The sequence below is a fragment of the Cyphomyrmex costatus genome, unplaced genomic scaffold, assembly GCF_001594065.2.
Source record: "Cyphomyrmex costatus isolate MS0001 unplaced genomic scaffold, Ccosl1.0 scaffold57, whole genome shotgun sequence".
Taxonomy (NCBI): domain Eukaryota; kingdom Metazoa; phylum Arthropoda; class Insecta; order Hymenoptera; family Formicidae; genus Cyphomyrmex; species Cyphomyrmex costatus.
Genome location: NW_017279883.1, coordinates 64,952 through 77,611, shown reverse-complemented (window position 1 = coordinate 77,611; position 12,660 = coordinate 64,952). Strand labels below are relative to the sequence as shown.

Below are 12,660 nucleotides of genomic sequence, written 5' to 3'. Positions count from 1 at the left end.
AGCTGTTTTAGCGACAAGAAGGATCACGTGATCAAAATTCTCGTTTGATATTCGTCCATCTTGATTATGTGATCCTCGTGGACCTCGTGGACATTAAGCAGCCTGTTTGATTTGAGCTGCTCATGAAAATATACCGAAGTAATATTTCGATTACGAACAGTTTCAATTCCAAATTTCCAAGAAATCCAAATCCGAGGGTAGACAGACGGGCAGATCATCAGGAAATTTAGAGATCCTTTAAGTACTCTATTCTGATCTGTTCGTTATCAGGAACTGTCAGGCACATAGTTGGATTTTAAATTATCCGCATAGGGGTTTGCGCGAAATCTACGCGCTATATGAAGCTTCCAAATTATTTCCAAATGCCTCGAGACATTCGTCGAGGTGAGGTTATACTGTCATTTTGAGCGGCGCGAAGAGGTTAGATTTATCCGTGGATACAAGGTATAAACATGTCAGATAAGGAGTCGAATGAGGAGATCGAAGTGATAGCCGAAAAACTGCATAATGTTGCGACTATCGAGCCAGCGCACACCAAAACTCAGTCACGGCAACAGCAGCAGCAGGCAAAGAGTTCACGGAAAAACAATAATAACGATGTAGTACATCATCCTGTAGATAGTAAAAAGCCTGATGCTACCACTACAGCTGTCCCAGAGGAGTATGTTTTTATAAGGAATGTACCTGAACTCAATTTACCTGAGAAGATTCTATTTGTTATCGATACAGTGAGAGAGCAGCAATGTACACCCTTCAAATTGGGTACAGGTGCAACATACTTACCCCTGTTTATGATAAAACGTGTGGTGGAAAACTTTGTTGGCGCAAAATCTACTATACAGCCTGGAGTGCATGAGTATGCACTAATGAGTCTGGATTCACGCAATGCTTCCTGGCTCTGTGGCTACACCAGTAATACAAAAACTATTCTCAATCATCTGGAGGGTATCATGGAGGATGTACCAGACGAGGAGCAGAGGACTTATGATTTGGGACTGTTATTCGAGGTGATACACTCACGGATAGCAATGCCGACAAGGAACCAACCAACATTCACCTCGCGTGTCATTTTTATATATGGAAGATCAAATTCCATCCCAAAGTTCCACACCGGACAGAAGTATCTGGAGGCTTTAACAGAGAACCCATATTTCTTCTTGGATGTGCTGTTCGCCCATGAACCACCTAGCGATGATAACATGTGCGAGGCAGTATACGCCGAAATCGCAGCTTTAGACACAACCAATTTCTCTTATATCTTCGAAGTAGGTAGGAACGCTGCTAAAATACATGATAATATGGCGAAGCTCCTAGCACATCCCTTGCAACGTCCACCACAGAAGGATGCTTCTTATACTCTTTACTCAATGACTGCCAATCAGGAAGTGCATATTAATGTATAGTGTTTTGTATATTTGTTATTAAGTAACTTATTTTTATGGAAAAGTTATCATGTAATTTTCGTCAGATCAGATCTATCTAATGCCATATAATTTGAGGGCAATCATTTGCTAGTACCAGTAATATCTTTTATAAAGATTCTAAAGGCGTCTATTTTGCTGATTTATTAAGACTTACAAATGATTTATATGTTATTAGTTTTAATAGAATAGTGACTTTTGCAATTGTGTACAATTCTTTAATATGATTGATTTATACATTTAGATTTTCTCTGTAAGAAACTATAAAAAAGGACAAGAATTAATCATATTAAGAAATCTTCCAGTAGTTGCAAAGCTACTTTTGTCATGGAATACATAGCCATTGATTGTGTTTAGCAGAAGAAATAGTTTTGTAACTATTGTAAAATTTTTTAATTGGTCTTGCCTTCAGTTTTTCACTGGATCTAAATATGTAAACTAATTATGTTAAAGAATCATAGCAGTTGCAAAGCTGTTTTTTCTGTGGAACACCATAGATACATTACTACATCAATCTTGTAATATAAATTTGCTAACTAATCTTTCATATTAGACATCTAGGTTTAGAAATATAATTCTAAAAACTCAACAATTATTGTTTGTGTAATTCTTAGTTCAAACCAAAATTGTTTTATATATGTACTTATGAAGTATTATATAAAATTTGTATATACAATATAAACATTATAAACCAAATATTGTTACGTCACAAACTGATAACAAAATTGTAATTTTCAACCTTTTTTATTTTTAGCATAAAGTTTGAACTACATTATCATTTATATTTTAATTGTAAAATATAGATGGAAAAGTACTTATAAAATGGGAAAAGTAATTGCACATTCGGTAAAACAGATGACTTTAGGATCTCCTTAACAATTTTATTTATATTTATTAGAGAATATACAGCAAAAAAGAGATAATTGTGTGTTATATATATCGCTTTTCAAACTATCATCAAATAAATAAAATCATTTTTATATAGTTATGAAACGATCTGTTTTGCGTAAGCAAATCAAACATACAATGTCTAAAAGAAATATAAACTCGATCGTACTTTAAAAGATATTCTATCATCTTTCTTTTATAATGTTATTTTTGTTAACTCTTATGTCTTAGCTTATTACTTTTTTAATATTTTATTTATAATTTATATAACATTATATTATTCATTGGTCAGATTTTAGAGCTTCATGATGCTTTGCTATCAAATGGGCGGAAAGTTTGATTTTTCGGGTAAAATTGTGTCCACAAATCTGACAGTGAAATGGCTTTAACCCGAGATGTAGATATTGATGTCTAACAAGATTAGATGACGTCGTAAACTTTCGTTCACACATATTACATGCGTAAGGCTGCTCACCGGTGTGCTTTCTTCTATGTTTGTTGAGGTCTCCCGTGTGATTGAATTTCTTTTGGCAATACTCGCACATTAATTGTTTCTTCCTTATAATTCCAGTGTTCTTACGGACTTTCGAATTGTTGATACTATCTTTATTTTCTGTATTAATAGAATCGTTATTTCTTTTTACCTTAACGTCAACTTCCGTAGCTTTCTCAATTTGAAAATTTTCATTGACTTGCGACTTTTCCATTATTTCTAGATTGCCGATAATCTGATAGATAAATTTTGACAAAAATTGCTCACCGATTTTTCTAAATGCGTCTTAAAGCTGCAAAATAATATTTTAGTTAATATGATATATTTTTTATGATCTCTAGAAATAATTATATTGTGATGTAATTTACGAATTATTTTTAAAATATTACAATAAATATATAAATACAATAAATGTTATAAATTATAACAGTTCAATAAATTTCTCTGTTATACACATACAATTCATCTGTCGTAACATTTATTTATATTCTGAAAAATACATGAATAATACTCATTGAAAATTGTTTCGTATAAAGATAATTAATCTGTTTCCTTATATTTATCACTTTATTTGTCGTTTACATTTGAATTAATCTTTAAGGCGTAATATAATTTCACATTACAGGCAACTCTCATTACGGATAACATCAATTACATTTTTCTAATTATTGTTTATTTAAATATGTATAAAAAAATTTTAATTCTAAATTCTCTGGAAGTCATAAATTAATATTACATCTTGTAGATCAATCGAAATTGTACACGACACTTGCTTGCAATTTATCATATAGTATTATACGTCCTTACCAAAGTTTCAAATTCAATTTTTGTAGAAGCATGTGTTATCTCGTCGCTTCTGAAAACGAGTTCTGTATACTTCTCGCAGCAAGTATAACAGCGTTCTTGAGTATTTATGTATAACATACTCCCGAATATTACCATTAATGTACACTTAAAAAAGTACGAAAGCAAAAGTATGACTAGCCAAAAAAAAACAACGGATAAGACATTGTCAGTATGTCATAATGACATATATTTTCTCGGCAAAACGGATGATACTGTGCGAGTGGCGTAATGAAAGTGCCATCGGGGAATACCCGACTGGTGTATCCGGACAAGTCTCCGGTAAATATAGATAAATAATATATATATATACATATATATCTATATATGTATATGATGTATGTCTGCATGTATGCAGAAGTTTTTATAGAAGAGATAAAAGTAAGGAATATCTCTACGAATATTATAAATAAATAATTGTATTACTCAATCTCAAAATACAGAATGTATTTTGAATTTTTGAATTGTTTGTATATTTGCATGTTATTTACGATTTTCAAATTTAAATAAATTTCTGTGTAAACGATAAATTTATATTCCGTGAGTATCTATATAAATATTACAAAATATGTCATACGCATTGCATTGATTCTCTATTAATAAAAATTGAGATGTTCTTAAAAAGTAAAAAAGTTTTTCGAGAATTAAGTTTTTTAAAGAGATCATGTATATTTAAAAATAGTGATACATACACTTCCCTGATGGAAACGTATACATATCCACGTGTACATATTCAAAGTAAAGAAACACAATCATACAATTGATAATATGTTTACGAATCTTCTATTGATTATGTTAATAGTATGATTAGATTGAAAACACTATATACAATACGTGATTGAATAATTACAGTATAATTATAGTAATGTATTTGTCAAGATGGTTATTTCATTTTTATCGTATTTTAATAACAGATTCTTTGGTTTGTTAGAAGTTTGGTTTGTTAGTCAATTTTGTCCTCAAGGAAAATACACATCAATATCAAACATTATATATTTTTATGGAACATCTAATTTCGACCAAGAAAAATTGTCTGTTTGAAATTGATAATCATTATCTATTTTTTTCCTTTGAAATTCGATTTACAAGATTTTTTTTTTAAATAACGAATATTATTTATTTATTATAACACTATTATTGCCTGACATTCTTGCCGAGAATATAATTCCTCTGTGAATAAAAATAATTTGTCATTGAAATTGATAAAAGTTAAATTAGAAAACTGTATACAATATACATTATACCGGATAGGGTAATTAGCAATCTGACAATTATAGAATAATTATAATCTATTTTTGTATCACAGAAATGCAAGTCACTTGTTAACACATTCATTTGCTCGTCGTAGATAAATACACAATATGATCGCGAAATATATTTAAAAAATTTCTATCGTTATTTTGTACAAAATTCATCGGTTTCGCGAGATTGCGTTTATCTGATCACCAGCGATAATGAAAACACAGACAAATGTTTCCTAGAAATATTAATATGTACTTCGTAATATTTAGTTATGACTATGATAAATATCCGTCATTATCGGCACACGATCATTTTAATTTATTTATGATCACGTTTTTACGTTTATTACGTGCAGTGATTGTCATATATTTGTTCAAAATAAAACGAAAGAGAAGAAAACATTCGCCAGCAAATTCGTGACCATACTGAATTAAATCTGCAGTAGAAGTCTTCTGTAATGTGACTTCAATACTTCAAAACTATTTGCATAGATATATCCTAAAACATTTGCACGCGAATCACAGAGCTTAAAAGACAAGCGATAAAAAGCAGCAGTGTTATATTCGGACTAGATGCCGAGGATGTATGTAATGACAAGAACTGCTTAAAATACGCCATGTATTCCGAGAACTGCTTCATCATGTTCTCGAGATCGTTGTCTTTTGACTGTTTGTATTCGATTATTGTCGAATTTGTCGCCAACATTGTCGAATTTACCGCTAACATTGGCGCCTTGGTCATCAATTTCCAGTCGCCGCATTTAGGAAAATCATTAGGCACAGGTGGCATTTCCTCGTCTTCGCCCACCTTGAAGATCAGTGACATTCCTATTTCCACGTGAAACTCGATGTGGCAGTGGAACAGCCAATATCCTGAAAAATATTGATCAGCTCGATTATTTACCTTCATACATTGATGATTCGTATTTTTAAATATTATTTACCTGTTTATATGTAATAAAGTCTTACCTGGATTATTAGCGTAAAATCGCACAATAGTATAACCACCGTCAGGCACGGTGACCGTATCCTTCAAAGGTGCCCGTTTGAGTTTCCTGTGTATCAAACCTTGCTTATCTAATTCTCTCACTTCATCGGCGGTAGTATTATGTCCTATCCTTTCCATAGCCACTACGCGGAACTGATAGCCGTGAAGGTGAAACGGATGATTTGCATCATACGGAACACCTGCCAAGGATTATTAGTTGCATTATTAGATGGCTTAAACAATTAGAGATACAAAAGCAGTATTTATTGCTTACACACCTTCATCGACAAGAACTAGTTCCACTACGCTATTAGTTTTAACCTGAAGCACATGAGTGCAAGCGCAGTAATCATTCTCGCATTCCCCGACCGTGCTGGAGTTACAAAATTGATTCGGCTTAATAAGATGTCTTTCGGGCAGGAGTGGAAACGACGGTAGCTTCATTGATATGTGATTCAATTGCGGTGTAAACACCTGTTGTTTCACTGAAAATTCACGATTGAAATATTTTATGAAACAATAAACGATATACACACACTTTGACAAACTCTAAAGCTGTGTGTAACTTTTCCATTAAAGAATGTATATATGTATAATTGAATAAGGCATAATTTTAAAGCATTTAGTAAGTGGAATATTTTCAATAACTAAACAATTAGTTAGATTTATTAAAAAATATAATGCACATTTTAATAGAGATATCAAAAATTAATAATTTTCTTTTATATTTTTGATTATAAATTAATTTTTAAAAATTAATATATTTGAATATATTTACCTTGACGGAAATCATACAAATTCTTGCGATGAAAATATGGATTATCTTTCTTGTAAAAATCATAAGATATGTAAAATTGATAATCAGGATTTCTGGTGTTTGAAACATCATCGTCGTCCATCGCGTCCAACATTGGCATACTAATGCTATTGTTTGACTCAGTTCCTTCGTTTAAGGCGTTTACTTGCTAAAATCAGAAATGGTTTTTTTATTTATTCTAAAGAAATTCAAAATAAAGATGAAATAACGCTTCGAAAGCTATTTAAAAGGGCACTATACGGAAATTATATATATATATATATGAAAACATTAGTATACATACCAGTCCAAGGGCGTTATTTCTTACACGATCATATGAAACGTTTTCTGTTGGTTCTTTATCGGGTGCGCCCTCGTATTGCAATTTTGCGACTTGATAGGCGCTCAAAAATCTTTCATCGCAATCCATCAGTCCTCGAAATCTCATCCAGTAATTATCCACCGGTTGGTCCATGTTAATTATAAAATCAAATCTTTCCCCGGCGTAACTTACCAGCGATTCGGCTGCACATTACATAATAATATATTAAAAAAAGACATGATAAATCTATAAAGAAATACTGAAAGTAAAGTCATACCTTCTACTGATGCAATATCACGCCCATCTGAACTGATTACGTACAAGGTATGGTTGTCGACAGAAACTTCTATAGGGCAATTTAGGAACTCTGCATTAATAAGTCTGAATCTATATCGAAACTTCTGTAAGCATAAACAATAAATAAAAGTCAGATTGAGATAAAAAAAATAAGTACAAATCATGTAATTGTATTTTTAAAAAAAGGAAGAAAAAGTAGAAATGATTTTAAAATGTTAAAAGATATTCTTTTTAAAGGATAAAGTTATATTGACTATAAAACGTCTTTCGAAAAAATAGATGAATATGTAATTCTTTTGTTTTTTTATAAAAAAAATTTTATTTGTTTCTTATTTGATGTGAATAAGAAAATAACGGTTAAAATTAACAAAATTAACATTTTTGAAGCGTTAAAGGTAATATGCACTAACTTAAATAGATTTAAATAACATAGCAAAATGAAAAGTCTTACAGTCATCTTATGCAAATATTAGTCTTTTATATTACGAATACTTTCTCCTATGATTTAAACTTACCGGTTTTACGACGAATGTCGTAATAGGCATATCAGTTTTCTGATCTGTAAACGAAAAGGAGTTCTTCACTGATTTCGGAAAGAGGGGATCCTTATTATCTTGGGCCACAAAACGGCCTAGACCGTTTATGAGTAAATTCGGCGCTTTATTGTGACCGTCAGCGTGGTAATGCGCCAAGAACTTGGTGAGACCCAATTCATGAACCCAATCAGCGACTATTAGTGTATGCTCATCGTAATCATATAAATCCTTGTGCCAGTTCATTTTGGGAGGTACACGAACGATTAACGGACCGAACACGCCATCACCTCTTTGAAATCCTGCAAACGTGCAATACAAAATATTATACAAACAATGGATCTCTTGAAAACAGTTAATTTTCCAGAATACTGTTAATAAGACCGTCAATAAATTATAATATTTTAAAGTAAATGGATTTATTGATTTCAGCAACGTTTTCTTCAACTTTCCGGAGATAATGTCAAATGCGATTACTTGAGAACAAAATTTAGTGCACCTGTATGAGAATGCCAGAAGTGTGTGCCAGCTTCGGTGGCGATGTAATTGTATTGGAAGGTTGCTCCAGGAGGGATAGGGCATTGCGATACGTAGGGTACACCGTCCATATATGGCGTGTCGATATGATGCTGGCCGTGCCAGTGCATCGTAGTGCTCTCCGCGACCAACAAGTTAATCATATCGACTATTATCCTATCGCCTTGGCACACCTGTAATTAAAGCAATTTCCTTTAGAATATTCTCATCTCACTTGATTTGCTTGATCTGACTCGCAACGACCGCTTATATCGACCACAGATCGCACTAAAATGAGATTATGAGATCATATAGATCGAATATCATTATCGGCGATGTTTACGGTTTGTAATTAAAACGCGTGATTGAATTATCACTAATGTCCGCAAAGAATTTTATTTGCGTATCTATAATAATTGTGATGAAATTGCAAGTGAAATTTAGAAGTAAAATATGAACGATGTGTGTATACTTAATGTTATCATGAGAACAGTGGGATTCACATTACAGATATCCTGTACTATAATATATAATGACTAACGAATACTTCGAGGAGTTATTCGCGCGGTGATTATTCTGTCAAACAAATATTTGTCAAACAAAATAATCGCCGCACAAATAATTCCTTGAAGTGCTCGTTACACAATCATTATAAGATTCCCATTCAAAATATATTAAGTTGTAAGGTATATAAGATATCTGCAATATGAATCCTACTGCACTGTTCTCATATGTATTCGCATAATGTAACGAGGAAGCATCGGCGAGCAATAATTAAACTGTAAAAAATTGCAATAAAGAAGACGAAGCGGTGAATCATTTTTAGCGACCGAACTAAAAAATCCGCAGCTGACTAAGAAAATAGTAATTAGCAATCAAAAGTGTTTCGCAACAAAAATCTGTGTAAATTACTTTAAATATATAATTTTGTTTATATCCACAGAATTAAAAAAATATACATACAGAAAATAAAGATCAATTAAAAAATGAGCGGAAATTAATTAAATGTAATTATGGTAAATAAATAATAACATGTAATTAAAAGCTTTTATATACACACATATATATATATATATATGTATGTGCGTGTGTATATAAAAGCTTTCAATATATATATATATATATATATATATCATATATAGCAAGCTTTTCCTCTCTAGTTTTTTAATGTCAAACATTCACGTTCGTTCAATTTATTCATTGTCTACTAATAGCGCAAACTGATAAAGATTCTCGATGTGGTTTTCCTGCTGAATAAAAGATGGTATCCAAGAAAATAAAGCAGAAGCATAAATATGAAAACTAACATGTACGAAAGGGGTTTTTAACATAATTACCTCGATAGGCGGACCTGGCATTTGCCGGTTCACAACCATGATAGATCGGTTCACGCCATCCGCTGGAATGCAATGAGGTCGAAAGCAGTCTGTGATATTGAAGGGACAATCGTAACACGCTTTGCTCATTGTCTGATAATTCTCCAGTTTGAAGGTGTAATAGCAGTCCAGAGGCGCCTCATTATCCTTGCATGTTCTCCGACACGCGTGACGCTTCCAATCAACGATGTCGACGATTTCCGGATCAATTGGCGTCAGACCGAAGTCATTGTACATCGTTACTTCTAAAATCCAAAACAAATGTTGGTTTAAAAAAAAGTTGTTTTGAAATTTTTTTCCCCAACTTAGTCAATCAACTTGTCGTTTTTCTGTAAAAATTATTGATTGACACATTTCTGCAGCAAAGAATTCGGACCGAATTTTAGCACCGTGGATATAGGACTGTGCATTCTCAGATAAAATGTGAGAAATATTTAAATATATAATCACACTTGTTGTACATATTTCAATTGACTTTAGATAGGATCTCAGATAAAATGTCGTAATCATTTCTCCGTTATTAATTTTAATAAATCAGATACAACATTTTGGTAATTAGTGTTTAATTAATTTCACTTCTTCAAAATAATATTTTATTTTATTATGTTTGAGCTATAAATTATTCAATGATGTATTATTATGCACAGATAGTAGAATGTAGAATGCGAATGTTTCAACATATTTTTCATATAGTATATAATAGCATAAAAATTCGCTTTTATATAAAATAAAAAAAATAGGAAATGTCAATGCAACCCAGACATGTAAAAGACAATAAAAGTGAAAAATTCTAATCAATACTAGCAAACCAAGATGAATATATTATATAATGAAAAGCAACTAACCTGATCGACTTTTATAAATAATCAACTGGAGCAGAACAAACAGCACATTCCAGATTGTCATTCTCGATCTGTAACAAAGGCAATTTCATTCAGAAATACATTAGATATGCATAACATGTAAAATTACATGTAACGTTTTGTGAAATCTTGAGATTACGGAGATAACTCGACAATGATAACCAGGATTTAAAAGATATTGTGCGTTTATGCCTTACGAGTATGTAATGCGTGAGCATAAAGTGTTAAACTTTGATGATATGATATGTGAGTTTAAGATTACATTGTACAATTGTACAAAAAATAAGTAAATCGAAATTTAAGTCAAGAAAAAGAAAAATTCATTTTTAATTTTCGAAATGCAAAATTAATTGAAAAAGGTTTTGATTTTTGCTTTTTTCCGTTACACTCTAGAAGCATTTTATATATCTATATTGATCGTAAAGCAATTGAGTCGTAAATTTTCTAAATTTCTTCTAAATGTAGTATAAAATAGTGTTTTTAATTTTTTCTTCTTTTCTTTTTCATTTTTATTATATTTATATTTGTTTCACTTATATTAATTAAACAAAAACTATTTCCCTTGTAGAAAAGTACTACTGAGCACTAGGAGTATTTTGAGGCACTACTGTACTACAATACTACTCAGCACTACTATACTACTACACCAGCGCAGTAGTGCTGTAGTAGTACAGTAGTGCCTCAAAATACTCCTAGTGCTCAGTAGTACTTTTCTACAAAGGTTATAGATTGGTTTCATATTTTAATTGTAAAATTGATTTTGCCTACGCTACTTTTCGACACATAATGTTATATTTCATATATATTTTTATAAAGATCTAATTACAGTTATAAAAAACTATAATTTTATTTAGTTTATTACTATCATATAACTATAATGTAATTTAAATTTTCTGTGCAAATTTGCAGGAAAGTAGTAAATTATTGAAGATGAGGATAGTTTTTTATTCAGGATTCAACTTGAACAATCGAGTCTCATTTAAACTTTACATCTTCTTACGTCAATATACGATAAATGATACGATAATGCACGTGTACAGAATGTCCTACTTCTGGCGTATTTTAATGATCCATTAGTCAACGTGTAATAAGATTTTTCCTCAAACAGAATAATAAAAATCATTTTTATCACAATTTTTCTAACTCTCTACGTGTCATTAAATTTAAAAAAAAATCCAACAAATTGCATTAAAACAACTTAACTTAAAGAATTACAAAGTCATTTAGATAATTAAAGTTATTTTATGTAAGTAAATTTCAATTTATTTGCACGAACTTGATTTGCAAAAATCCTTTTATTTTTCATTGTTTAATTTTAATTATTAACTTTGATAGTTATTATATTAAGGAATTGATCATTTTTGTTGAAATGATATTACGATTGCATTTTGTTTTCAGATATTTGACGTCATTTTGACAACATTAAATCAGTTTAATGAAAAATGACGACAATATGACTGCAAATGATGCCAGTTTGAGTTTTTAATATCTTATAAACTTTATATATTCGCAATACCTATACGCACTTTTTTTATATTTTAAACTACTAATTAGTATAAAATTTGACATATATACATAACATTATATGGTTATTACTTTTACGAAAAATTATGGAAAATATATCCCACTTAATTATCATGTACGCACGTGTAAAACAGCGTTTAATGTTTCAACCGAGAAATTACGTTGATATCAGTATGTTGAAATTCCTAATGCTTCTTACAACATAACATATATACGTCGTAGCTTTACAAATTTAGCACAACTTCACGTAACGTATTGCATCGTTGCAGCACTATAGACACGGCTATTATCCGCAATTATGATGATAATATTAATAATCATTATTTCCTTTTACTACCAAATTATTTTTACTCTTCTAAGAATTTACCAAAAAATCTTTTCTTGATAAATTAATCTTATATGTCAAAACAATTGTTAGTAAATACACTGTATATCATACTTATTTATGTATTATTATAATTATTAAAATATTAATTATTTATTTTTATTATCAAAATAATTTCTATAATCTTTTATATAAAATATTAACAAAAATATATGTGTGTGTGTATATATATAT

General features: G+C 30.7%; 3 protein-coding genes across 3 annotated transcripts in view; 1 reads left to right on the top strand and 2 right to left on the bottom strand.

Annotated features, from left to right (window-relative positions):
* Positions 1-212: 212 nt before the first annotated feature.
* LOC108779286 (BRISC and BRCA1-A complex member 1) lies at positions 213-1,498 on the top strand. The gene has a single exon (XM_018546674.1). The coding sequence runs from the start codon at positions 453-455 to the stop codon at positions 1,401-1,403; it is 951 nt and encodes a 316-aa protein (XP_018402176.1). The 5' UTR covers positions 213-452; the 3' UTR covers positions 1,404-1,498.
* A 1,048-nt stretch (positions 1,499-2,546) lies between these two features.
* On the bottom strand, positions 2,547-3,059 carry LOC108779290 (zinc finger protein 883-like). Its single transcript, XM_018546678.1, has one exon. The coding sequence runs from the start codon at positions 3,014-3,016 to the stop codon at positions 2,591-2,593; it is 426 nt and encodes a 141-aa protein (XP_018402180.1). The 5' UTR covers positions 3,017-3,059; the 3' UTR covers positions 2,547-2,590.
* Positions 3,060-5,181: 2,122 nt separating this feature from the next.
* The window catches only part of LOC108779268 (laccase-4), a 14,127-nt gene continuing 6,648 nt past the window's right edge, over positions 5,182-12,660 (bottom strand). Inside the window, exons 2-11 of the mRNA XM_018546653.1 lie at positions 10,560-10,627; positions 9,676-9,959; positions 8,322-8,532; positions 7,805-8,124; positions 7,270-7,393; positions 6,975-7,195; positions 6,653-6,839; positions 6,153-6,359; positions 5,856-6,074; positions 5,182-5,759 (exon numbers count right to left, since the gene is read on the bottom strand). Coding sequence (XP_018402155.1) covers positions 5,386-5,759; positions 5,856-6,074; positions 6,153-6,359; positions 6,653-6,839; positions 6,975-7,195; positions 7,270-7,393; positions 7,805-8,124; positions 8,322-8,532; positions 9,676-9,959; positions 10,560-10,627 — 2,215 coding nt within the window. The 3' untranslated portion in view covers positions 5,182-5,385. The remainder of the gene's footprint in view (positions 5,760-5,855; positions 6,075-6,152; positions 6,360-6,652; positions 6,840-6,974; positions 7,196-7,269; positions 7,394-7,804; positions 8,125-8,321; positions 8,533-9,675; positions 9,960-10,559; positions 10,628-12,660) is intronic.

What these genes read in the sequence shown, in the direction of transcription:
- LOC108779286 (XM_018546674.1), top strand. Translation starts at nt 453, where the DNA reads ATGTCAGATAAGGAGTCGAATGAGGAGATCGAAGTGATAGCCGAAAAA.
- LOC108779290 (XM_018546678.1), bottom strand. Translation starts at nt 3,016, where the DNA reads ATGGAAAAGTCGCAAGTCAATGAAAATTTTCAAATTGAGAAAGCTACG.